Source organism: Tinamus guttatus, unplaced genomic scaffold (genome assembly GCF_059628265.1).
Source record: "Tinamus guttatus ecotype Peru unplaced genomic scaffold, ASM5962826v1 Tinamus_guttatus_pri_ptg000288l, whole genome shotgun sequence".
NCBI lineage: Eukaryota > Metazoa > Chordata > Aves > Tinamiformes > Tinamidae > Tinamus > Tinamus guttatus.
In genome coordinates this window covers 953,736-979,801 of record NW_028288822.1, presented here as the reverse complement: position 1 = coordinate 979,801, position 26,066 = coordinate 953,736, and the positions used below count along the sequence as shown (strand labels likewise).

At 47.6% G+C, this 26,066-nt stretch overlaps 1 protein-coding gene across 2 annotated transcripts in view; it reads left to right on the top strand.

Moving 5' to 3' along the window:
* Positions 1 to 23,180, top strand: part of JADE1 (jade family PHD finger 1) — an 81,872-nt gene extending 58,692 nt beyond the window's left edge. For both annotated transcript variants that reach the window (XM_088527666.1, XM_088527665.1), the window contains exons 3-11: positions 4,852 to 4,934; positions 8,364 to 8,521; positions 11,480 to 11,667; positions 13,041 to 13,252; positions 14,765 to 14,932; positions 15,517 to 15,633; positions 18,766 to 19,299; positions 20,979 to 21,096; positions 21,964 to 23,180. In XM_088527666.1, coding sequence (XP_088383792.1) covers positions 4,852 to 4,934; positions 8,364 to 8,521; positions 11,480 to 11,667; positions 13,041 to 13,252; positions 14,765 to 14,932; positions 15,517 to 15,633; positions 18,766 to 19,299; positions 20,979 to 21,096; positions 21,964 to 22,865 — 2,480 coding nt within the window. In that variant the 3' untranslated portion in view covers positions 22,866 to 23,180. The remainder of the gene's footprint in view (positions 1 to 4,851; positions 4,935 to 8,363; positions 8,522 to 11,479; positions 11,668 to 13,040; positions 13,253 to 14,764; positions 14,933 to 15,516; positions 15,634 to 18,765; positions 19,300 to 20,978; positions 21,097 to 21,963) is intronic.
* Positions 23,181 to 26,066: the final 2,886 nt, after the last annotated feature.

Here is a 26,066-nt window from a genome sequence, read left to right as displayed (position 1 = left end):
GAAACACGAGAAGGGCAACTTGGATATGTGACACCTCACTGCAGGTTGTGTTTGCACACTTGCTGCTTTCTCTGTGATAAGGCCCAAAGATAAGTGCACAGACAGCTCTTTTTATACCTAACATACTAGAAAACAGCCTTCAGACTGTGGATTTTTTTTTTTGGTCTTTTTTAATATCCTGATTCATTTGTGCTGGAATTTGGGTCTAGGCATGTGGAGCTATGTCTAAGTGACAGGAGCCTGACTGCAGAGATGTAGGCCAGGGAGGCTCGGAGCATCTCGGCTTCCTCCTCAGGCTGCAGATCTTCCTGACAGGTGCTGGCAGCAGTGCCCGGTTCTCCTCGGAGCGCGCGGAGGAGCCGCGCGGGCAGCTGGAAGCGGCAGCGCTCAGCAGGAGCCGCAGCCTGGCTCACGCGCCCGATGAGCTGGGCCCCGCCGCGCCGCCTGCGGGCTTGGGGCTTTTTTCATCTGTTTTTGACAGATCATTTAGCAAATTGATGCAGTTAGAATTGATTGGGTTTCTTCCTTCTGGCACGTGTACATTTTTGCAAATACGGAAAAAGAATTCACTCCTTGACTGTTTTTTTTTATCATCAGGAGGTGTATGTATTATATACACCTTCTAAGAGCATCATAAAGACGCAGTATTCACAGTATTACATTTTATATAGCAGTTTAGGGGAACGGAAAGTTTTCCTGCTTGAGACTTAAAAGTCTCCTTTCCAGCACCACATCAGCTCTTTGCCTCTCTTGACAAGAGGTTACCAAGCTGCTGTGAATCGTGCCTAGCCAGTTGTTGAGGATTTTTTTGCTTTCTGTTTTTAAGTGGACAAATGCAAATTTATCCACTTAGACCTGTAGTATTGGTGGATCTGATTCTTCTCTCTTTGCTCTCAGTGAGGTGTTTTTCACATATTCTGTGTGTGTTGTTGAAAGAATCGTCAGGGACAGACAAACGCTGAGGACATTCAGGAGAACCTTAAATAGAAGGATTGGGATGGACTGGCGCCCATCCCCTGGCGCAGTGATGCCAGCCATGTTCATCCTTAGCTTGAGCCACCGTGTGAAAGGATAGTCACTTAATAAGACACCTTTTACATCTGATATCTAATGATGATAGAGTTGTATGTTTTGTATGTTTTTTTTCCCTAGTTCCATGCTCTGGAGCGCTATATTTTTCATATTTGCTGTTAACATTTTTTTTGTGAGTATATGCTCTCTAACATCTCACACATCTTCCACAGAACTAATTTCCCCCAGGAGGTAAATGTTACCATAGGAATTTTCTTTTCATTACTGGGAATTCATTACCAGGCATCTTCAAAATCCCAGTAATTTAGATCTCTCTTATCTTTTTTTGTTATTTTAGCAAAATTCCATTTAATTCTGTCTTGATCGTTAGTGTTTTGGCTAAGCTTGGTGGTCCTTGTCTGGACTGGACTAAGGCTGTTGGTGAACATAGTCATTTAGTATTTTGAATAGTGCAAGGGGATCATTTTGTTGAAAAGAATTTGAAGTGTTTCTAAAATGCTCTAGGTATTTTACTCTAGGTGCATGTGTTTTTATAACACAAAAGAACTGTTTCAGATCCTGTGTTCATTTTGATCTCAACATATTGTTTCTTCCACATACTCCATGAGTGGTTCTTACTATGGGTGTTTAGACATAAAATTGGATCATTTTTCACTGGAGTAGCAGTAATTGCGTGTGAATTTTCTTCCTCCCCTGGATTTAGTGCCAAAATATGGAAATGATGCTTTAAAGATCAATCACACCCTTGGTTTTCCTCCTGTGCTTCTGTGGGTGTACTCAGAGCCCGTGGATTGCCTGGTAATGAAAGAAACTTGGAATAATTTAGTGACCTGGTCTTGGCCCTGCTGAAGGCAGCAAAACTCTGCCCTTGAGTCTAGTGAAAGAGTTGAAGCTCCTCTTGGAGATTACACAAGTAGTTAAATTTAAGAGCATTTGGAGTGGAGAGCCTAGTGTCATTTGGCTGCCTCCTTTAGCTTCTTGCTCTTTGTGTCTTAAGTGCTGGTTATTTGAGTCTGTGAATGTGTGCTTTATAGTTGGGTTTTGTTTATTCAGTGAGTAAATGTTTTCCATACTGAAGTGAAGCCCTTGTCAAAGGTCACCTGTTAGCTACAGTTACAGATCTTAGCGGGTAGTAAAATCTCCATCCCCTGAGAAAATTTTCCACCTTTTTCTCATAGTATTATGTACAGCCACATTACATTGCCCAGAAAAATACAACAGTCTCTTTAATAACTTATTAAAAGCTTTTCCACTGTTCATTCACCAGTCGTATGTGCAAGGAAACAGCTATTAGAGAACTATGCAAGGAACTCTTTCTTCCATGCTCATTGTAAGAAGTTATTTGGCATGGAAAAAGTGCTCATATATCATGAAGAAGGCTGGCTGTGTTTGAGCTGTCCCTTCCATATGAAAACATTATAGAGTGAGATTTCATATAGCCCTTAAGAAGAGCAGTGGGGATTCTGTAGTTCAGGAAGTGATAAGATTTTGCTCTTAACTTGCATGAAGCGGGTGGCTAATCCAGTGACCCAGCCCTGGCGAACTTGCACTGTGTCCGTATCCAGAAGATGACATTTAAGACACTGGTGACATGTAGCATCTGCAGGTAACAGAGGGGAGAAATGGAGGCGGAAGACTTGGTAAGGATTATTTTACTCTACACGTTTGTAGCTTCTCTGTGGCATGAGAGACACCTGGAAATCCGTCTTTCGATATCTACTTTTGGGGAAAAAAAGCACCCCAAAAGAGCCTGTGTGCTTGAATACTGCCACCCTTCTACCTGTGTTGAGTTGTCACCAGACCTGAGCTAAGGCACGTGGAAGAAGATCCCGAGTGCAGCACCCTGCTGCGGCTCCAGCTTTGCCAGGTGCACGCATTACTTAGAGCAGCTTCATTGCAGCCTCCCAAGGGACAGAAATGGGGGTTGTTGCTCTGCACCCCATGTGGACACACGCCCGGGTGCCTGTGCGGGCCTGGCCAGCCCTAGAGGGAGTGAGGAATCCCCAGGGATCTGCAGAGCTCGGTGAGCAGAGAGCTGCTTGGATACTCATGTCTTGCAGAACCCCCAAAACTCAAGGCTGACCTGTGTGAGTGTTTATGAGCTGTATGTCTTACAGTGAGTCCACTGATTAAAGAAATCACACCTGTCTGAGTGTTAAAATGCTAATGCATAAGGTTGCTGGATTACAGGTAAAATCTGCTGTGCTTTTCCTGCTAGGGATTTTAGTTGTATGTCTCTGACACTTTTTTCACTTGATTTTACTTACTCTCCTCGTATGTGTTTCCTACATGGAGCTGGGGCATAGGTTGGCTGGGGGGCAGGAACAGGACCCCATGGTGCTGCTTGTGCTTTTCTTTAGTTTTCAAGAGATAGTAGGTACAGGTTTTGAGACTTGGCTTTCCACACAGGTTAGTAAACTGTAGTCAGTGACTTTCTGTGCTTTCTTTCCTTTCATAAAAAATACAACTCTTAAATAGAGGGGCTTAGGGAAAGTGTCTTTTTTTTTTAATCTTTCAAAAAAAGCCCCAACTTTTGTGTTAAGAACTCATATTAGTTTAAAATGATCCTTTCCGTGTTCCTGCCTTGGAAGAGGTAGCTGACTGCTGCACACCTTGCTCCAGTTGGCACCGTTGCACGGGGGTGTGCAACACTCACGGCGCTGTTGGGTGCTTTTAGCGGGGCCTGTTCCTCAGTGTGTTGCTGAGCAGAGAGAGCAGGCACTCGTAGCTACAGCGTGGTGCATTCCTCCAGCGGCCGGGGGCTCAGCGGGGCCTTGCCAGTGCAAGTCGGATGCAGCCATTTCACGTTGAAGTGAGTTCTGGATTTCAACAGAGACCTACCCCGTCGCGTCCCCGCACGCGGGCCGTTGCGCTCGCTGCCCTCCGAGAGGCTTCTGCTGCGTGGTGGGAGGAGATGCTGCTCTCACCATTGGCACCCTTGGGTTGTTTGCTCTGCTGTGGTTTTTGCAACTGTCGTTGGTGTTGGAAAATACCCGCCTTACATATAAGCCTTGCTGCGTTAAACTGAGCTGGTTTGCAGTGGTGTGAGATGACTAGGTTTAACTGTGGGTTGTGCACTGGTGTCACAGCACTACCTTGTCAATGGAGTGTCGTTTCCTTCTTCCCCTTTTTCCCTTTCCTCCTGTTAAAATATTTCGAGAAGCTGACAGAGGCTCTGTCCAAAGGTTTCAAGGCAAAAAGATATAATTTGTTTGGAATGTAATGAATAATTCTATAGACCAAAAATAACATAACTGAGCTGAGAGGTTTCCTTCAGAGAAGAGGCAACAGCTCTTGTTGCAGGGTGTTACTGAGTGAGCATTTTGTTTTACTTTTAAGTTTTGGAAAGGCTCGGCCTGATAGCAAATGGGTAGCCAGCAGAGATAGGACATTAGGTATGTTGTCTTCAAAGATTACATCTCAGACCACCAGCAGACTTCCTGAGCAGCTGTTAAGCTGCAGAAAGTGGATTATTGCTGCTCACAGAAAAGGATGTTATGAAGTAGCTTTGCCCACATGCTGGGGGGAGAAGTGCTAAGGCAGTATGTATATCACTAGAGAAAACAAAAACAAAACAGAAAAGAGATCACAGAAGTGACTGAGCAACCTTTCAACATTTTTTCTTTTTCCCCTTCCCCTTGTGGTTCATTTTGGAAGGGCCTTTCCGAGGTTTGCCATAGAAGCTGCCGTGTCTTACCTTACTCGTGTGGTCCCACTGGAGTTCCCAGTAGGAGCCAGCCTACTTGTGTGCGCTTGGAGGGGAAGACTTTTGCTGGCAGCTGGCAGCAGTGTCTTCTAATGACCATTTCTGTGTTCTAGGTTTGTCTGCTTGGTCCCAGCATTCAAGATCTCGACGTCGGATGACTTCGTGCTCCAGACATGAAGATCGAAAACCCTCAGAGGTATTTCTGAAATTAGATTAACACCTTGTTATGTCTGTCTAATGCAAAGCACATGCTTATCTTGGTAATGGAGCCGTTTCTTCTGAGTTACATTTTCTTTTCTTTTTGCTCCATCTTCACTGGCACCTACCCCCCCGCCCCATCATTTGTGGCCTCAGGAGATCAGGGAGTAAAACTGTTGAAATAGCCACTGCCAGCACTAGTTTTTTGCAGTGAATCTTTGGCTTATTTTGACACTGCGTAGCCCTAGTGGATGTCTTCTTTGAGGAGCTGGGATTTATTCATAGTGTGATTTGTGAAGAGTGAAGCTTTATGTTAGGTGTGTTCATTTCATAGCCAGGCCTCAGTAGGTGATCTTAGTTAACATGCTTGTTAAATCAGAAATTTGCTTCTTTATAGTTCTGTCTGAGGTATTGCTTTGAGGAAAACATATCAAGGGAGGTGTAAATCATCCTCAACTTTCCGGGGTGGATCAGTAACACATGAATGCCATCCAGTTCTTTGGAGATTTTCGCACTGACTCTTTGTATCTTCAGGCAGACACTGGACTCTGAATTCTGTGGAGGCTGCAAAGAAAGCGTTAGCTTTGGGAAGCAGAGTTTCTTGGGCTTTCTTGCACTTCGGCTGCATTAGTGAGTGGTTGGTGCTGAGAAAAAACATGCTTTGCTCGTCTCCCTGATGCCAGTGTGCCTGAGTCCTAGAGAAGAGCTTTCATGGGAAGAATCCCATTCGTTGCTCAGTTTGTTAGAACTTCAGCTGGAAAGTTTACTGGTGATTTTTTCAGTATTTTTTTTGATTGTTGGATCTTAGGATTTTTGTTTGTTTGTTTGTTTTGGTGAATGTGCAAGCCTATGCTGAATTTATTCCTATAGGTGATAGGCTTCTTTCTTGGAGCATCTTAATTATCCCTTAGAAGCAGCCCCCAGGCCTGTTTTGGAATACTGCCTCATGAAAGGCCAGCAAGAAATAATCAGAGATAATTGTGACTCTCGCTATCACCTGTCTTTGTGTGTCCCTGTTTTCTCTTTCTCCCTTCCTTGCATCTGTTGGCAACGTTTCTTTACAGTTTCGTGCTGGTCTCTCCATTTGCCTTCTCAGCTGGATAGAGGTTTCCTGTGCTTCCCTCTCGGTGCGGTGCACAGTCGTTTCTGCCTGGCTCCCCGCTCCCCTCACGTTGTCTCTGCGCGCCGCTGGCTGCGCTGCCAGCAAAGCGGCGCTGCCCGAACTCCCCGCGTGAACTCCTGGCTTCGCTGAGGCTGGTGGCAAAATTCCCACCGACTTCAGTGTGGCCAGGGTTTCACCCCTTGGCTTTGAAGCGCTTCGTGCTTCAGAGAGCCGGCAGCTCTGCAACGCCTCTTTGCTCCGGGCACTCTGATGGCATCAGAAATCAGAGCAGAAAGAAGGGTGTCACAGGGCTGCTGGCTTGGGAGGGAGGTTCTTGGCTGTCAGGTGCCGTGTTAGCCCCCCTCCTTCTGTGAGAGCTTTGGAACGAATTTATCTGAGAGCCTGAGTTACTGCAGCTCTCTGATTGGGCAAGTTTTGCATCCTATTCTCTATTTTAAGTCTTGTTTTCATTTGATTTGAATCTTGGTGATTCAAATCACCACGAAGTGCAGAATTCCCTGGCCAGCTGTGCATGTTTATTTTGTGAGCCAGTTTTCTTCGTGAATTACTTTGCACTCCTTGACTGCAGCCTCACAAGACTTGCAATTGGATTGTTTTAAAACATTTTCCTCATATTTCATTACCTATACTCACCCTTCCCTTCATGCTGTGTTACTATTCTTTATTTTTTAAGGGTGGCAGTTTTTTGACAGCTGTTAATGTAAGAAAAAAGTCATGATTTTGCTTTCTGTGACAAACTCAGTGTTGAAACAGAAATGTACTGAGACACTCATGGGGAGTGTGTGTGTGTTGGGAGGGAGGGAAGCCTTCAAAATGTGCTGTTCTACTGGTAAGGCACATCACACTTAGACATGAGAAGTATCATTAACCATCAGATTTGTTGTTTCTCTAAAAGACATAGATAGTCTATTGAGACTTCAGGCATATTAGTGGTGCATGACAATTTGCTGCCCTTGAGAGGCCTGCCTAGGCACCTTGCTGTGTGGATCTGGCTCTTCTGCAGCCACATGCAGAAGTGGCCTGCGGCAGCCAGCATGGCTGTTGGTGTGGGGCCAGCATGGGTGTTGGTGTGGGGCTGGGCAGAGAGCAGGAGATTGGGTCACTCTGCCCCAGGAGCAGCTTGTGGAGCACCTTGCTGTTAATCCTCCTGCTCGTGTGTAACTTGCAGTGCAGAGCTGCAGAGATGCCTACTCAGCCTGCCCTAAGCTGGAAGTCTGCAGGGGACTTTCCTTTAGGATGCTCCTTTTCCTCTTCTTCCCCAAATGGTGGTGGGTTTTTTTTTCTTTTTTTTCTTTTTTTTTTTTTTTTTTTCTGGTCACCCGGTGATTTTCCCTGTTTTCCTCGGGCTGTGGCAGCGAGCAGCCAATATCCGCAGGGAGCTGCGGGGATGGGGGAGCTGTGACCGTCGCTGTCCCGCGCAGCAGCCCCGCAGTGCGGGGACGGGCAGACGAGCGCAGGGCTTGTGGCTCCCGGCATCGCCTTTTGCTGCCTGCAGCGGCAAAGCAGGCCGAGAGCAGCAGCACGGCCCTTCCCTGCCAGAGGGCATCCGTTTGGATCTCACTCAGCGGCTTGCTGGAGACAGCCTCACTGCCTGTTTGTGGCTGCCAGCCCCAACGCTGCCAGCCGTCCTGCCGGTTTTAGAGGCTGATGCCTTTGCAAAGGGGGCTTGTGGCTGTGGTGCAGAGGCGGCTGCAGCTCACGGAGTAACAAACACCTGTGCTGAGCGTGGAGCTGCCCTTAGACTCACAGTTCGGAGCTAGCTTTACTTAGTCTTTTGGTTATTACTTTTAAATACTTGCATCAAGAGTCATCTCCTTAGAATTTCCTCTTGTGGCTTGTCATGGTAGAGTCCCGCCTTGATTCCTACCGCAGGGAATTTCTAGAATGCTTTCGGATTAGTCGGAGCTCCAACAATTAAAGAAGCCTTGAGGCTTGGTGCTGCTCTCGAAGGCCAGCTGGATCGTGGTGAGGGTGCTCACGTGGAGCAAGGCCGAGGCTTCCCTGCGCTGCCTGCAGCTTTCGCTGCAGCCAAAAGGGAGGTCCAAGTGGCTGCAGCGTGGAGGAGCCTCCGGCCTTGTAAAGGCATGAGCTGCGAGTCGCTGTGTCGGCGTTCGCGCCCTCTGCCCCCCCTTTCCCTGCCATGGGGCTGAACTCCTGTCCTGCAGTCGGCTGGGGTGGCTCGCTGTTGATACAGTGACCTTGTTATGCACTGTGCTCCACGGTTACCCTGGAGCTGTGAATCACAGAGTGTGAATATCGAATGTCAGTGTCTCTATTTTTCTCTCTTGGTCACTCTCTTTGCAGGTGTTCAGAACGGACCTGATCACTGCCATGAAGTTACATGACACCTTCCAGCTGAACCCTGATGAATACTATGTGCTGGCAGACCCCTGGAGGCAGGAGTGGGAAAAGGGAGTTCAGGTGCCAGTTAGCCCAGGGACCATCCCAGAACCAGTAGCCAGGTATAGTTTGGAGGAATGCAACCAAATGCACATACATATCTGCTAGCAGCTTGGGTACGTTGCCTCAACTTCCTGGGCTCTATTCTGCTCAGGAATAGCTGGAAGGGACTTGCTTCTCAGAGATGGAGAGCGACCTGCCTCGGCTTTTTGAATAGTCAGACAAGTCAAGAACCAGGCCTGCTCTGATCTGCTCTGTGTAGAAACGTGAATGTCAGAGAATGATTTTGGCATTTTGTTAGGAAGAACTGTGATGATGGGCCCTCCAAAACAGCTTCCATTTTTAAGCCAAGACCTGACCTCACTCAGCAGTGCCAGAAGAGCCCTTATCTGGTGCTTCTCGTGCTTAGTTCCAAGCCAGAGGTTCCCTTCAAGGAATTGGTTGGACAAGCCAGATTTGAAGGATCACGAGAATACAGCATTTGTTCTGGTGTTTTCTGGACTCATTTTGTTTACTAATTTAGAAGCTTTATATTTATTTTTTACTCAACGTTGGTTGTTTTAAAAAGCATCCAGATGTGCCTGTAACTACAGGCATTAATGTGAGATTTCCCAACTCTTACCCAAGAAAACCTTGTTTTCCTTCCCTTTTTTGTTGCATTCAGAGGTTGTTTTCTGTTGCAAATCGAACAACACACTGCTCAAGGCAGCAGCGTGCTGCAGCAACTGCTGCGTGGTTAGCTGGGGTTGGAGGTTCAGAAAGTGAGATTTTTTGCCGTTTAATTTCTTGCCTCTGCCAAGTCTGCACCCTGCAGCCAGCGGTAACCCGGCAGCAGGGGGGCTGTAGCAAGAGGTTGGTGCTGTGCAGCAACCTACAGACCACTGCACTGCCCTGCCAAGTGTGTGCAGTGAGGAACGTGCCTCCACGCCAGGTAAATCCTTGCCCTCCTCCTTGCCCTCTGCCCTGCCCTTGCAGATGTGGGAACAGATCCTCTCTGCAGCGCTGCGTCCTGCCCTACACTGCCCTCCCCCAGGGTGATGCCACGCTGGCTCCCACCGCTTTCTTCCTTACCCCTCTCCCAAGGTGCCTCCCAGGCCTGCAAGAGGGGCTGGAGACCCACGGGTTTCCGCAGGGAGGGAGCCCTGCCGGGTTTTGCCCTCCCTGGATCTGCCTCACTTGTGGAGAGGCATTGGATGGCTGTGCCAGGCCCAGATACCCTGGAAGGAGGGAGTCGTTCTGTGCAGGTGGCCAACAGGGGAATTGCTCCAAGACCAGGAAACGGGAAAAGGCAAGAGGGCCCTCAAAGTCACAGGTTGGCAGGAGGCACCGCTCCTTTTTTTGTTTTGTAGATGCTGAGCTACCTTATGTGGTCGCAGCGGTGAGCACCCACCGAGCAGCGGCCCCTAGACCCGGTTACACCCACCGGGCAGTAGCCCCCAGACCCTGTTACTTGCTTTTGGCCCTGTGCAGAGGCCGCTGGGGCTGCAGCTCCTCTGCGCGGGGCTCCAGGAGTGGGAACAGTCGCTCGGGTGGAACAGGAGGGAAACCCAGTACAGGCGGCTGGTACTGACAAGGGAAAGACTCTGGAGAACCAAAGTCTTTGGCCTTGTAGCGACTGGACAGCGCAGCGCGAGCAGGGCCGGAAACGGGGTCAGAGCAGTGAGTCCGTGTGGTGATTCAGTGCGAGTGTCTGCTGATGATTCAGCTGAATGTGCTTTTTGTGGAGGGGTTGCAATAATTGTTATTGCTTTTATATCCGCTCTGTCACAGAACGGAAGGATGTAGGTGGTTTGTTTCAAAGCCAAACTACCGGTGCTTGTTTCTTCTGGGCAACCTCAGTGGTATTTGGGCAGTGTGTGCAGGGGCTGCCCAGAGGTTACAACTGCCCCGCGGAGAGGTGTTCGGGAAGGGATTTATGGCACGGAAGGTTCAGAAAACTCTGCTCTGTTTAAAGTAAATGGTGTGAGATGTAGTAGTCTTGAATGTGTTAATACCATGTGGTATGGCCAGGAGTAGTGCAACAGTTGAGGCAGTGCCGTTAGCTCTGCAGAGCCATCTGGGTTGTGGTTCATGCAGAGGCCCCGTTCAGCACCGCAGAAGCCACATATTCAGCATTTGACTGTCATCACCCCCTGTGTCTCAGAGTGTTTTGTGAGACAGGCTGGATGGGGAGGACGTGGCTCTGCAGGGCTCTGAAACACTCTGCATAGGTACAGCAGTGGCAGAACAGGGTGCCTTTCTGGACAGCAGGTACTTTGCTGTCTCCTGCAAAGGGGTCAAACAAAATTTCATCCAGCTGGCAGCTGAAACGCGCTGTCCTACCAGATAGATGGCCACCTGGAGCCTTCCCAACCCGAGAGGAGGTGGCTCGGTGGCCACTGCTCCATTACCTGCTTGAAGGTTTGGCCCATTGTGGCGTTAGAAATGCAGAGCCAGGATGCCGGAGCTGGGATCTGCTGGGGTAAGTGAAGGTGAGGCGGATGGAAAAGCCCGTCGTTCTGTGGAAAGGACTTCAGAATTTCACCAGGATGGCAATGCCGTAGGTACACACACAATAAATAAAATTTAAGAAAGAAAACACTGTGTCTAGTAGCAAGTATTACTTTTTTCACCAGCTTTCTGGATCTTGCTACTGTAGTTAAACAAATGGATTTAAAAAAAAAAAGTCTTCAAACAGAATTAGGCATCTGTGTCTATAGAAGCCATGACTGCTTAAAATCAGTGTGTCTCCTTTAGCTTTGAAACAGGTAAGAATTTCAGGTAAGAGTAGCCGGAGCTCTTTCCTCTAATCTGTGATCTCTTCCTTTTCTCAGTGATTTTGGTAATGAACTGGGTTTCCAAGCAAAGCCTGTAGCCTTGCCAGTGCTTTGTAAGGCGCCCTGTGCTGTGCTGTGGTCTTGTCTCAGCGGTGCAAGGCGCCCCTAGGAGGCTGCTGACCTCTCAGGACAGTTTGCGCTCTGTAGATGCAGGTCGCTCGCCAGCCAGCAGACCCAACGCGCGTCCGTGTCTGTCTGTTCTAGGATTGTGTCCGAGACCAAAGCGGTCACGTTCACGCGTCCCAGGAAGTACATTGTGTCCTCGGGCCTGGAGCCTCCGGAGCTGGGCTACGTTGACATTCGAACCTTAGCGGACGCCGTGTGTCGCTACGACCTCAACGACGTGGATGTGGCCTGGCTGCAGCTCGCCAACGAGGAGTTCAAGGAAATGGGTGAGGAGACGATGCTCGGTGTTATCCTCTGCATAAGGATTTCCTGTGTTACCATCCCTCATCCTCACAGAGACGGTCTCCTCTGTCCTTACTTTTCTTTATGGCCAAATACAGTGGAGAGCAACCACAGTGTTAATGCTATGGGAGTGAATAGATCAGCGATTTGTCACTCAAGGGGTTCTTCCTGGGACGAATTTACCTCTCCATGAGGGAAGTTGTGTTCTGTTTTAATTCTGCTTTGCGAATTCATTTCTTCATTTTGTGGAGTTTGTGGCCAGGTTATTCAGAGAGAGACCTGAAAGAAGGATTTTCTCCTTAAAACACACGTCAAGAGGTTGCTCTCTTCTGTATGTAGCAGTAAGATTCAGTATTTGGTACCTGCGCTTCATGGCAATTGTTTAAGTGCATGGAAATTCTTGTTCTCACCTGGCTTTGCAGGGGGAAGGGACTGTTTGGAATAGCCCAGGGTTTTCAGCTGCACAAGTGTCTGTGGGGCAGCGCTTTGCAGTGAAGGGTCTCTGCGGTACCAACGTCCAGGTGTTGCAAGCAGCAACTTCTCATGGCAGGTGGGACGTGGAAGGTTTCCCATCAGTTACTTGCAGGTGGGGAGGGAAGGACTGTGCTCCTTTTGTGGTATTTTCTTGCTGCTTCTGTAGGGCATGTTTTTTCAGCTCAGTAATAATAATTTAAAATAAGTAACACATTTGAGTTGTAGAATATAATACAATCAGTCCATAGCTGTAGTGTCATGAATACAGTTTTTTGATGGCCACTGTTGAGGGGAGAAGAACTATAATTTGTTATAACTATATATTATTATCAATGTGTTGTCCACTTACTAAAATAAATTTATTTATTGACATGGCAGGATGTGATATAGCCCTTAGTCTGGGTTTGCACCCTGCTGGGTCACAGTTTCTAAGAAGACACTGTTATTTCCCTGATTGGTGTTTGTTCATTTTTAGTTCAAAATACTCTCTAATCTTTTACTGAAAAGTCAATGTTTGGCTTGCAAAATTGAAACCAAAACCATAGCTAGTGCTGCCCAGGGAGAAATAAAAAGTGAAAACATGACCAGGAAACCAAAATCAGAATCACCTGTGATAGTTCTGAGGATTTTGAAAGATTGATTTTGATATTTCACTTCTGTTAGCTTGACACTGTTACAGGACAGTGTATTTTTTTAGTGTGCCATTTTTTTTATGCTTTCCTTAGTTTACGCTGGAGTAGCTGTGACTGTCTAGAAAGGAAATGTGTGGAGGTTGGTGGGGAGAAGGTAGCAAATCTAATTGACTGTTGATTCAATAAGGAAGCTGGGTTTGCTGCTGCTGGTGGTTGTTCCCTTCAAAGAAATAACGGATCCGGTTCCACAGGGATGCCCGAGCTGGACGAGTACAGCATGGAGAGGGTCCTGGAGGAGTTTGAGCAGCGGTGCTATGACAACATGAACCACGCCATCGAGACCGAGGAGGGCCTTGGCATCGAGTATGACGAGGACGTCGTCTGCGACGTCTGTCAGTCTCCAGATGGAGAGGATGGCAACGAGATGGTGTTTTGTGACAAATGCAATATTTGTGTGCACCAGGTACGGCAGCCAAGCCACCGTGGGGAATGCAGGGGCGCTTCCAGGCGCTTCTCCCAGCAGCTAAATTTGTTTAAATTGGCAAATTGGGGTTTTCCAGTGACAGTTTTTGTTCCATTAAGTTTTTCCAGAGGTGACCATTGAGCAGTAGGGTGTATTCAGAAAGGATATAATCAGAAATTACCTGTAATTGTAAAAATGTCTTGCTGGGGGAGTTAAAAGATGGCATTATAGCATATGTGCGAAGGAAGCTACAAGCACGGTCTCATTAATATGTACAGATGCACATTGTGGTACATTCTCACTTCCCTGGCTGTGTTGTTGCTTTTGTCCTTTTTCTACATGCTCTTAGATACCTGTAGTATCAGCAAATTACACTGAACAGGGAGGAAGAGAGAACTGAGGCAATTGCTAGGCTAGGCTGGGTGGACTTGCCCAATAGTTCTGCCTTAATGAAGAACCTGCGGCTGTGAGCTGAGCAAACGAAGCACCGTGATGATGTGCCACCTCTTGGTGGCACTTGAACAGGTCTTTTTAGCCCAGGAGAACAGATGCTCTTTTAGCCTCAGTGTTTCCCTGGCTGCTGCTTGTTGTGCACGATACCCTCCCCTGGCCTGTCCAGCTTCCTTCCCAGCTTTAAGAAGGTTGCTTTGTCATGCGGAGTTAGGAAAGCTGGGTCATCCCACAAGCTAGACAGTGTTTTCTTGCTCGTGTTATTTAAATCTGTATTTGTATATATGGTAAAGAAAAATGGTTACAAAAGCAGTAAGGTATGAGTTGCTACCTTGCAAAGTAGTCCAGGAGTAAAGTTGATGTTTGTAGACCTGTAGCTGTTCCATGTTAATCTGTAATCACAGCAAATCTGGAGCTTAAATAGGATTAAAATTGATAGTAGTTTTGATGGAGGTCTCCATAAAGAAACAGTCTTCTGAGGAAAGTGATCTTAGTCACTATGCTGCACTCCTCCCTTTGAATAAGCAGTGCAGGAGCCGGTGCTTTGGAGTAGCGTTGGGTTTTGCACCGCAGGGCTCTTGGATTTTGGGTTGTGCCTTTTGACTTAGGTGCGACCCGTGCTGTTACTTGTAGGCTTTCTCCTACTGAGTCCCTGTAGCTCCCAGTTCTCAGGGCTCCCTTTGCTCTTTATTTTCCCAACTGAAGTGTGGGAAGTGATTTTTTTACATAAGGGCTGGTGTTGGCTTCCTGCTCTTTTTCACTGAAAGGAAAAATCTGGGGAATGGGGGCTAAGTTTAGGAAGCATTCTGAGATGCTCCACAACTAAATATGTTGTATATGTTTTTTATGTACCTGTGTGTATGTAATATGCATACATGTATAACGTGTACATGCATAGCTTATAGATGCATATGTGCATATATATCACATGCGTGTGTATATATATTTTATATACATTCTAGTAGCGTTTTGAAAGTTGTGAAAAGCTGCCTGTAATGAGCTAAACAAGCAACAGGAATGTGTGTTGTTCCCTCTCGTTTCGCTGCCCCGCGGGGAGCGCAGGCGTGCTACGGCATCCTCAAAGTGCCCGAGGGCAGCTGGCTGTGCCGGACGTGCGCGCTCGGCGTGCGGCCCAAGTGCCTGCTGTGTCCCAAGAAGGGAGGCGCCATGAAGCCCACGCGGAGCGGCACCAAGTGGGTCCACGTCAGCTGCGCCCTGTGGATTCCCGAGGTAGGTCCCGGGCCGTGGGGCGCCGGTACCCGGTGCTGGGAGAGAAGGGACGTGGCTGAGAACAGTGCGCAGCTCCGCGTGTGCTGCTACAGGGGCTGTAACCTGCGTGTGACTTGGGCAGTATAAAAGATAAAACAGAAATGAATTTATTTTCCATGAGATGTAAAACCTGACAGGATGATACATCGTGACGAAAGGAATCATGTTCTGTTATTAGGCTTCAAAAGGGCAAAGCAGGCAAAGCTCTTTATAGCGAGAGCACAAAATGCTGCTTTATTTTGTAGACTGACATTTAAAAGTGAGTAAAGGGAGGTTCAAGATGTAACAGAATTTTTACAGGTTCTGATAATCAAATGTTCGCTTTCTGCAAAAATTTTAAATTGCCAATGGTCAATTTGTAACTATTTTGTTCCAGTAGTGAAGAACTGAATCTTTTTAAAAGTAACTTTTGGTTTTTGTTTCTTTATAAACTGAAGAAACCAAAACATGCCGATTTCTAGGAATTACATCCTTTTATAATATTGCGTTCCTGTTCACTTAACTGCATGGTAGTCACTCTGTGTTCTTAAACTTTTTTTCTTTAGGTGAGCATTGGCAGCCCAGAAAAAATGGAACCTATTACGAAGGTTTCTCACATTCCCAGCAGTAGATGGGCATTAGTGTGCAGCCTTTGTAATGAAAAAGTTGGGGCTTCAATACAGGTAATTCAGTAGCATCAATATCTGTTTTTAATAGTGCTTTTGCTTTGCCACTGTGCTCTTACTCTCTAGTAAAACGTTAGTAATAACAGGCAAGTGTTTTTAGGCTTCCTAGACTTCTGTAGTGACCCTTGCACACAAATGAAGCTTCCGCGCTGAACCCCGTCTGCGGGTCCCTAGTAGGGACTTCAGGAACAAAGGAGATGCATGTAAGGGAGCTGTGTATTTCCTTCAACAACATCCCCAGTTTTCGCCAAGGTCACTGGAGTGAACACCGCTTACTTGGGCGCTAGAACTAGCTGTTTGGTTAGTTCTAGCTTTGAATTTCTTATTTTAGACGCAACCAAATTTGGAACGTGTTGGTTGCAAGTGCAGCTGGGGTTAAAGTGAATTTCAGGCTCTGCTGTTACTGCTAGTGAGGCAGTGATACTATGAGTCTTTGGGGTTTAAGGGTTTTTTTCTGTTACTGTGGGGTTTTGTTGCTGCAGCTTTTGCTGTTCCGAGGCGAACATCTGAGCTTTCAATATTAGGCTTTTGAACAGCAGGAAAGAAACAGATTGCTTAAGTAGCCTGCCCAAGATGGAAGCAGGCCAAGAGCTGAGAAAATGAGCCCCATTTCCTCCACCGGTGGTGGGTAAATTCTGGGGGTTTGGGTTTTTCTGAAGGAAAAGGAGCCTCCTGGGTGTGACTTGCCCAGTGGAAGCAGCGTCAGTTTCTTGTTTTGAGTCCTAGTACTCACTTGAGCACAGCGATGATGAGTGCACAAAGCCGCAAGGCAGAGCAGAATCAGAGAGATTAAAATTCCTTCCTAGCTCCATAGCCTGCGTATGCTAGGGACCTATGCTCCGTGTTTCCCCCTCCAAAGCCTCTCCATACGCAGTAAATAAACAAGTAATGTTCAGGTGCAGAGGCAGTTTCCTAGCCCCAGCTTGCGTTCCTGGTGCTGGACCAGCCACGCTCCCCGTGTCTCCAGTTGGATGCGGAGGCAGCGGTCGGTTCTCCCTGGTGCATGGGAATTGCTGCTACTCCCAAAGAACGTTAAGTGATCCGCGCTGGAGCGCTTCAGCCTGGGCACGGTGCTTCCTCCTCCTGTTTGCGTGCAGAACTCCAGCAGTCTGTTAGCCATGAAGTACTTGGGCATCCTCTGCAGTGGAAAATCACTCAGAGAGGTTAAGCAGTAACTTTGAGAGCCATTTTAAAATCTAGAGCAATTGAGAAAAAAAAAACACGTGGGTAAAGCCCAGATTTGTGCAAGAGGACTCTGCTCTGCTTGCCAAGAGATGAGGCTCAAGTTTGAACTTACTCTGGAACAAATGATGAGAGAGAGAGCAAGTGCGGGTGACCTACTTGGGGCAAAGTGATATCATTGTTTAGAAAAACATAATAAAATGTAACGTAGTGTTTGTGCTAATGCTTTCCACCTTCCAAGGGCTGCAAATGCCACGGCAAAATGGCTCTCAGAAAGCTCCCAGGGACAGATGGGAAGATACCGTTGTTTCGGTTTTACAAGCAGGGAACAGAGCTGCTAGAACTTTGCAGTTAGCCTAGTGCCACAGAATCTGTGATGGTAAGCGGGGAATTAGGATGCCAAAATTCCTAAAATCCTACACTTTTAAAAATTAAGTTCTATCCATTTCCCGTTTTCCTCTGTCTGCTTGAAGTCATTTGATGAGGTTGCCAGAAAAAGCTGTAAAGCAGCCATGCAGCGGGAGCTCCAGTGAAACCTATCAGTCTGTTTCCATTTAAGGAATGTATAAAATAGTAGATGTTAAGTAAAGAAAATAAATCTGTCCACAGCATATAAATCTGTAAACATAATACCTCCTTGCAGACCTGTCCCCTTCCTCTTGGCAGCTTACGTAGTTGAGAGAAACTGCTTTGTTCATTTCTCCAGACCTGTTCAAAGGGCCAACTGCAGTAGTTTTATGGTGAACACAGAGAAGAAAATTGCAGTTCAGCCTGACATCTCATAGGAATTGCACAGATCTCGATATCGTGAGGGATAGGTGTGAGAAATACCTCGTTTGTGCTGTGAAGTTTCTGTCCAGCAGAGGAGAACATTTTGCAAAGTTGCTGCCAGAGGACAGGGCCCTGCGTGACCTGGTAACATCCAGGGCGTCCCCGGGGCGGCCGCAGTGGGACGGACGCGCGGGGCTCGGCGGCGCCGCTCTCCTGCAGCCCCGCGGCAGCTCCGGGAGCTGGGAGAAGGCAGAGCCTCTGCAGCCAGCACAGCACGTGTCCTTGCCGGGAGGCAGCCGCTCCTGCTCCCCGCTCCCATTCCTCCCTTCTCACGGGCAAACACGGCCACCCGAGGAACTGGTTCAGCCTAAATGACAGCGCTCGGACACCGGGGCCAAAGCAGCATCTTGTGTAAATGTCTACTTGGGCTGCTCTTGCCCTGCTTGGTAGTGAGAGAAGAAAGGGCAAAAGATGCTTTTACTAAAAATAAAACAAAAGAAAACAAACCCCCACAAAGCCCCACTGTATATATTGATCTTATTAACGAATGCTGAGTTGAATCTTGTGCTGTTAAACCCCAGCGCACCTTTCTGTGCCATCTGGCTGCTGAGTCAACCCGAGCAGGAAAACCCAGAGGAGAAAGATATTTGGCAGCTTTGCAAAGTACTGTATAAATATCCTAGTGCAATGAATTGCTCTTTAAGGTTAGATGACATGGGTTAAAGTATAGTTTTGTTCCTTCCTAGTTAATGTCAGTACCATTAATTTCCACTTTTAATTATTTTTACTGGGGACAGAAGTGTGAGTTGATAGAAATGCTTTTATATGTGCGTGTGTGTTGTGCGTGCACGTATGTATGAACATGTTAGGAACATATATTTAAACCTTTCAATTTATGACTGGTATAGCTATGGCAGCATTTTGCAGAAGAAAAGTATTTATAATTGAAATCAAGTATTAAAGGAGCTGAACTAGTGCCAATCCATGAGGCCTTGATTTCACTGGGGAGGATGAAAAATGGCAAAAAGGAAAAAAATGTGAGTTGCCTCTTGTCCTTTGCCCCCAGGTGAAGCAGAGCCCAGCAGTGCGGTCACACGTCCCAGGGAGCCCTGTCTGCTCGCATACTTACAGGCAGCCCAGCTTTTTAAATTTGTAATTTTGATTTAATTTCCATAGTGTTCAGTGAAGAACTGCAGAACAGCCTTTCACGTGACCTGTGCGTTTGAGCGCGGCTTGGAGATGAAGACCATCCTGGCAGAGAACGATGAGGTCAAGTTCAAGTCGTACTGCCCCAAGCACAGCGCTTCCAAGCCGGCACCTGAGGGGCCCCTGCTCGCGGAAAGCCCAGGCCAGGAGAACGGGAACGGGCTCCCGGACAGCGCTCGCCCGGCCCACATGGCCCCCTTCCACGGCATCGAGCAGAACCACGAGGAGGCCCACAGGGTCAGCGTCCGCAAGCAGAAGCTCCAGCAGCTGGAGGACGAGTTCTACACGTTCGTCGAGTCCTCGGAAGTGGCTAAAGCGCTGAGGCTGCCCGAGGAGCCCGTGGGATTCCTGTACCAGTACTGGAAGCTGAAGAGAAAAGCCAATTTCAATAAGCCCCTGATCACCCCAAAGAAGGATGAGGAGGACAATCTGGCCAAGCGAGAGCAGGATGTTCTATTCAGGCGCTTGCAGCTCTTCACGCACCTCCGGCAGGACCTGGAGCGGGTACGTCGGGCGCTGCGGGTCGCGCTGCGTCGCCGGCCCGTGGTGGCCATGCCTGCCAGCGCGCACGGGGCGCCTGGCACCCCGCTAGCCCAAGCTGTGCTGGCCGCCGGGCGCCGGACAGTTACACTGAACTTGTACAGCACAAAATGGGTTAAACTGGCTACGCTTTTCCAGTGGCAGGTTAGGCCACAGGGCTGACAGGTCTTGGCTCGCAGTGGGCAGCCTTTATGTAATCAGGGTGTCAGATTTTAGATGATGCTTCTGATTGCCCTTGGTGCTGGCTGGTGGCCGTGCTGCAGCAAAGGGCAGGTAGCGCCTTTGGAGCTACAAGAGCTTCTTTTGTTCCTGGTGCACTCGAAAAAAAATCTCTACACTTTTCTTGATTTGAGCCAATCTGTTTTTCATTGATGCTGCGTAGTAATAGAATTGATGTTTGTGGGAGCTGTTGGTGTGGTAGGCTTGGTGGGTGTATGTTATCCCACCTAATGAGGTTTTGAGTGCTTAAAGAGCAGTTTAATAATGGGATCAGTTTGGTATTTAATATTAAATACAGCTGACCCTAAATTCATTACCTTTTGTATCTGGATTAAGTAGTAGAGAGATTAGGGAACGTTAGGGCCAGAAAAATTATTGTGTTTAGTTTAGTTTCATTTGGTCTTGCAAATACAGGGCGTGTGGCCAGGCTGCGCACGGCTCCTGCTGCTCCTGGTTCCTGCCTCGGCTCCGGGGGCGCGTGGGCCAACAGGCGGGTCTCCTCCAGAGCAGCACCTGAGCTCTGGGGCAGGCCTTGGTGGGCTCAAACATCTGTTGCAGCCTTTTGTAAAGGAACCTGATGGCTCACTGCTTTTGTAAGGAGTAGCTGCAGTTTCTTTGTTTTTAAAGTGTTTCTCTTTTTTTTTTTTTTCTAGTTTCAACTTCTAGACAGTGACCCTTCTTTTGCTAAACTAGGGATTTGGCATTTACCAATATCACCTGTTTCTGGTCAATGTGTTCAAGACTTAATCTCGATCAGCTCCACGAGTTTAGCACTGTGTGTGTTCTTTGTCTCTTACCAGATTCTGTGTCCTTTCCATTTTCAGGTGTGGTGGTGTTCTAGCACTATTTTTAATATTTTAGTGCTCTCTTGGGCTGATAAATGCGTCCAAGATAACCTCTGACAAAGATGCCCCTCTCCCCATGGAAATTTATTGTAAATGTCTATTCTGATGTCACAGAACTGCGAGAGACAGACACTGCTGGTCTGTTTAGGACTGTGTGCATTTTCTGCATTTCTTTTGATATCTACATATTTATTATACAAGTGTTCACAGAGGTTGCCACCATACTGTGCCTCTTTCCCGCCTGCCAAAATTGGTGGATTAAATGTTTTGATTAACTACTATATAATATTGCTCTCTGAAAAGTGAAGGAGAGGGGCATTAAGCTTACTTAAATTCTGTCTGGTTAAATGGCTTGTGGTATGTAAGCTTAATTCACACACACACACACACACACACACACACACACACACACACACGTATGTGTGGAATTTTCAGGACAAGAGGAAAAATGCTGCTGAACAAGAGTTCTTTTTTTCTTTCTTTTTCCTTTTTTTTTCTTTTTTTTTTTCTTCAAACTACAGATCTCTAGTATTGTAGAGAGATGATTTCTGTAAAACTCATCAATTTGATGCCTTCTAGGTACGTAATCTCACCTACATGGTAACCCGAAGGGAAAAAATCAAGAGGTCTGTTTGCAGAGTTCAAGAGCAGATATTTAATGCCTACGCAAAGCAGTTGGAACAGGACGGTGTTTCAGGTAGGCCTCGCCGCTCCCTTTCTCATGTGCAGGGACACAATGCAGGCACAGGCGCTGCAAACACTGCTTAGAGACTCACCACCTTCTGTGGAGGCCAATAGGACCTCGCTTACGCACAGTAAAAGCTTGTGTGGTCCACTCTGCACCAGCAGACTGCAGCAGAAATGAGAATCTGGAGTAGCTCCAGTGGTGGCAATGTTGCCATACAAAGAGGTGCATCTGCTGTCACCCACGGGCTCCTGAGGGGCTTGCTGGTTCTGATCCTTTCGGGTACAATTTTTTTTTGTTCTTAAATTAATCAGTCCTTATGACCAGAGACACGTGAGTGCCATACAGCACCCAGGTGATTAATGCTGCTTTGTTAGTGCTTAATATGTGTTTCCTTACCACCACAGATGGTAGTTTGAAGAAATGCATTTGGAAAACGTAACAGGTAGAGGTTTCCAAACAAGATGGATTTCTTGCTGCCCGTTCTCAGTGGCAGTAACTTCGTCTCTTTTCTCAGAGATGAAAAGACTTAAGGATAGTCTTGTGACTCACTCAAAGGCATTGAGTAGCACTACCCAGTTTAGAGCGCTTGCTTGCTCCCCCCAGCCTGGGTTTGAGTGCCTGTGGCAGCGCTGGGCATTACGGTCCCCGCGAGGCTGCCGCCTGGGGCAGCCCCATTACCCACGGTGACGTGCAGCGACCTCCCCTCCACAGGGAGCTGCTTGGGCAGGAGGAGCTGTTGGGCAGGCCCCCGAATGTCCCTAAGTAAGTGTCCCACAGCCACGGAGAGGAGAGCTAAAATGGGTACAGTTCAGAAAAGGAGTACATAACCAGGCGATGCAATTGCTTGGTTTTAACTTACTTTTTGTTTCTGTTTAGGTGTGCCTTCCTCCTCCTCCTCGATGGAAAACATGGTGTTGTTCAACAGTCCCTCTCTGGGCCCTGATGCCCCCAAGATAGAGGACTTGAAGTGGCATTCAGCCTTCTTCAGGAAGCAGCTGGGCACGTCCCTCAGCCGCTCTCTGAAAAAGCTGCCCAAGAGCGACGGCGGGAGGAGCGGTTCGGGGCCCGCCGGCAAGGCCGTGCCGCGGCAGCCCGGCCCCAAAGCAGGCGCCGCAGTGCCCGGCGGCTTCGTGCACCTGGACCGGTCACTGGCCGAGGCCCGGCTCGCCCCGGCGCAGCAGCAGAACGGCCTTGTTGTACCGGAGCACAGGAAAAGGAGAGACGATCGTCCCCCGTGCGAGGGGGCGAGGGCAGAACTGAAGGAAAAGCCTTCCAAGCACAACCACAAACCGCTGCGGCCCGCAGACCTCTCTCAGAGGCAAGCCGAAAACAAGAGGGCTGCGAACCACACGAGCGGTCGGACAGCGCCCGGCACGCGCAGGGATCCAGTGCCTAAATGCAACGGAGGCCTCGTCAGAATAAACCCCAACCAGACGGTAGTTAAAGTGCCTACGACGCCCACGAGCCCGGTGAAAAACTGGGGCGGATTCCGAATTCCAAAGAAGGGGGAGCGGCAGGTGCAGGGCGAGAGCCCCGAGGGGCCCGGCCGCCACGGCGCCGGCTACCCCTACTTGGCTGTGGGCCGCCTCTCGCCCAAGGACAGGACCAGGAGCAAGCCCAGGCCCGACAGCGAGAACGACGGCTACGTGCCCGACGCCGAGATGAGCGATTCGGAGCCGGAGGTGGCGGAGAAGAAGTGCAGGCAGCCGCGGCTCAGCCCCAGCAGGGCGCTCGGCAGGAGCACGGACGTTATCAGGAGGAGTATCCTGGCCTCCTGACGGGCAGCGGGACGCAGCGGCAGCACCGCCGGCGCGAGAGGCGCTGCCCACCAGCCAACTCCACGATAGTTTTCAGTGTGAGGAGAGAGAGGTCTTAGACATGGCTACGGACTGGCAGGTTGGACCCGTTATTCCTGAGCTGTATAAATATGTTTACATGCACTTAACAGATATGTTGTTTTGCCCCCCCCAACCCATTTTGTGAGAAATTTGAATCATTACTTTGCAACTTTCCTGAGGAAGCAAAGAAGTGACATCACTACAAAATTAGGGTTTGTGACAAACACTAAAGTAACTCTGAAAACTTCAGCAGGGGTTAGGGTGGGCAGGGGGAGGTCGGCTGCATCAGCCCTGTTTAGCTAAACAGCACTGACGCAATTTCCAAAAATTTCCCTTCCAAGAAAGGACAAGCTGTTACTTTAACTAGCGTGTACGGAATCAGAGGTGGTTGCTTAACCACACTGCACTGCCAGCCCCCGTTAGAAATGGTCACTTGCCTGGATGGTGGTGGGTCCTTGTCTTTTTGTAGATGCTTTTTGTTGCATTCAGTTTGGGTGTGTGCAGCAGCCCCGAGCCCTCCGTAAGCTCCCGAGTTTACATGGGAATACATCTACGAGCTGGCTGGCTCTGAACACGCCTTTATCCTGGAGAAAGCAATGGCTGGGTCAGGCTGCAGCTCCCTTCCAGGGCAGCGGCTTGGGAAGACTCGGCCCCAGCACGGCGGCAGCTCCGGCTGCCTCGTTGGGAGGAGCGGGCAGGCGCGGGGGCTCCTGCCCCCAGCAGTAGCTACCTCGCTCCTCGGCGTTGAGTCCATCGCCCACCTCCTGGAGGACAGTGATGATTCAAGGAAAACACATTCTAAGGCACTAGTCATTTGGATTTCCCAAGCGCACCACGTATGCACTGATGGATGTACTGGGAAAGCCAGGCTTAGGACACTAAAGGGTTGCTTTAAAGTGGACATAAATATATATTTTTAAAGAGAATAAAATGGAAAGGCAATAAATCGTGATTAGCTCTTTACATTCAAATGAAGAAAAAATTATTTCATTTATTCTGGACTAGATTTGATGGAAGAGGCATCTCACATTCTGACTGCATACTCTTTTTTTTAAATAATTGCAAATGGCAATAATTAGTAAGCTATCAGCAATAATATTAACAGTTCATTAGGATGCTGTTTCGTATTGAGTAGAGTGTACACACATAGCACTGGGTTATTAGGAGCCTGTAAGTTGTGGAATTCTGTATAGATTTAAGAAGTCAGGTATGCACTAGTTGAAAGAAGGTTTAAGCAGCGGTGAGTTACAGAAACGCAGGCGTAAGGAAAAGCCCGTCCCTTTTCTACTGCTAGCCTGCTGGTACCACATTCACTTTCTTTGTAATTTTAGACCTTGCCTCTCAGGCAGGGAAAATTTTAAAGTACAGCAGAACTCTGCCAAAACTGAGTCTTCCAGAGGATTCAATCAGAAAAAGGCTTCTTAACACCCTATCTTGCTGTGCAAGTTATCATTAACGGAGTATTTTGACAGAAAAGAGTCCCTGTCATGTTTTAAAACTAGGAAGTCTTAACCTTTTGATACTTTTGGGGATGCTGATGAAGAGGGGAAGTTTTGTCTACCACAGTGTACTTTTAAATACCATTGCTGCTCCCAGGAAATTAGGTTAACCTTGTGATTTGGCCAGACTGAAGTCTAGCAGGGCCTCTGTGAATCTGCAATTCTGTAGTTGTTCTTGGGATGAATTAAATGACTTGTTTGATCAGCAAGCAACAAGACAGGCAAAAGGTAAATGCAAGTAGTTCTATTCAACATATAGCAACATTTTCTAAAAGAGCACTGTTAGTTTTTTGCGAGAAGCTTGTGCCGTGTAGGGAGTTGTTTGTCAAGCCATAGATGGAATAATCTAAATTTTGATTCTAAATAAACATTTAACCTCACACCAGTTTGAAGGAGGTACCTGATTAATTTGCACTATCACGAATGCTGGCGTTGTGCAGAATTAATGCCTTACCTGTTCTGCTCCCCGACATTTAGGTTATTAAGCTTTCTAATGTTTCCAGTGACGCTGAACCAAAACCAAAAAAGTGCTTTCCCCGCCCCCGCTACAAGCAGCTGTCAGACGGCCCCAGAGTGGCCAGCTTGGTAGGTTGGTTTTGTCTCCCATGCTTGGTGTTCAGCAGAGAGGTGTCCTGAGTAGAGCAGTGACAACACAAATCCACCCCCTCTATCTTCCCCTTGGGGTAGAACCATTTGCTGAATTTCTTTTTCTTAAGAAGCGTTACCTTTTCTCATGCAGACTGACCAAGAGAACTTCGATTATGATTGGTGTATTATGTCAAACCGTAGGCTAGTTAAAACTTTTGTAAAGTTGCCTGGAATGTCATTTGTTAGGTTATAAACTCACACAAATCTAAATGAAGGGTTATACGTGTTGTGTATAAATCTTAATTTCAGAAATTTGGGGAAAAAAATGGTCGTTACATTTGTAAAACCTTGTACAGAAGATTTTTCACTATGTGCCTAGCTTTGGTGTCCATTCAGCTAAAATTAATTAAAAAAGGTGCATGAAGAGAAACAGATAGAAATAAAAAGTATATGTAGAGATGACTATTTTATATTACATGGCCCAATCCTGTATTTATTTTCCCCCTTTTTTGAAGTATTTATAAAGACTAGTTGAAGACAGCTGTATTTTTTTGTTAAAATATTCAGTAGAATTGTGCCTTTTTGTCTGTATGTGAATAAATGCTGTACATTTTTTGCAACAGGTTTGTAGCAGTGTTTTAGAATCCACACTAATCATTCTGTTCGAATTTTTGCATAAACACTTGCTGCAATGACTTGAACTACCTTTGTAGTTAGAATAAGCATTTGATTTGGATATTTCATATGGATCACTACAGGTATCAAAAATGCATCCTAAGGCTGCGAAAGAAAAAGGATTTTATCTGAGGATTAATAAGGGGTCTTGTTACTGCCAGCTGAGCCTGTGCAACAGCAGGAAACTGCACTGACGTTTTCTCATGCCCTCCTCCAGGAGGTGCTGCTCACCTCTTCGGCGGGCACTGTCCTTCAGCGCTCACACTCTTCATACATCCCCCCGGAGAAGCAAAGGAGGTTTCCTGGCCAGAGGTGGTGTGGGTTTTAAGTTTTTGGGTCACCATCTCTTTATTCTGGCAAACACCACTTCCTTTTGCAC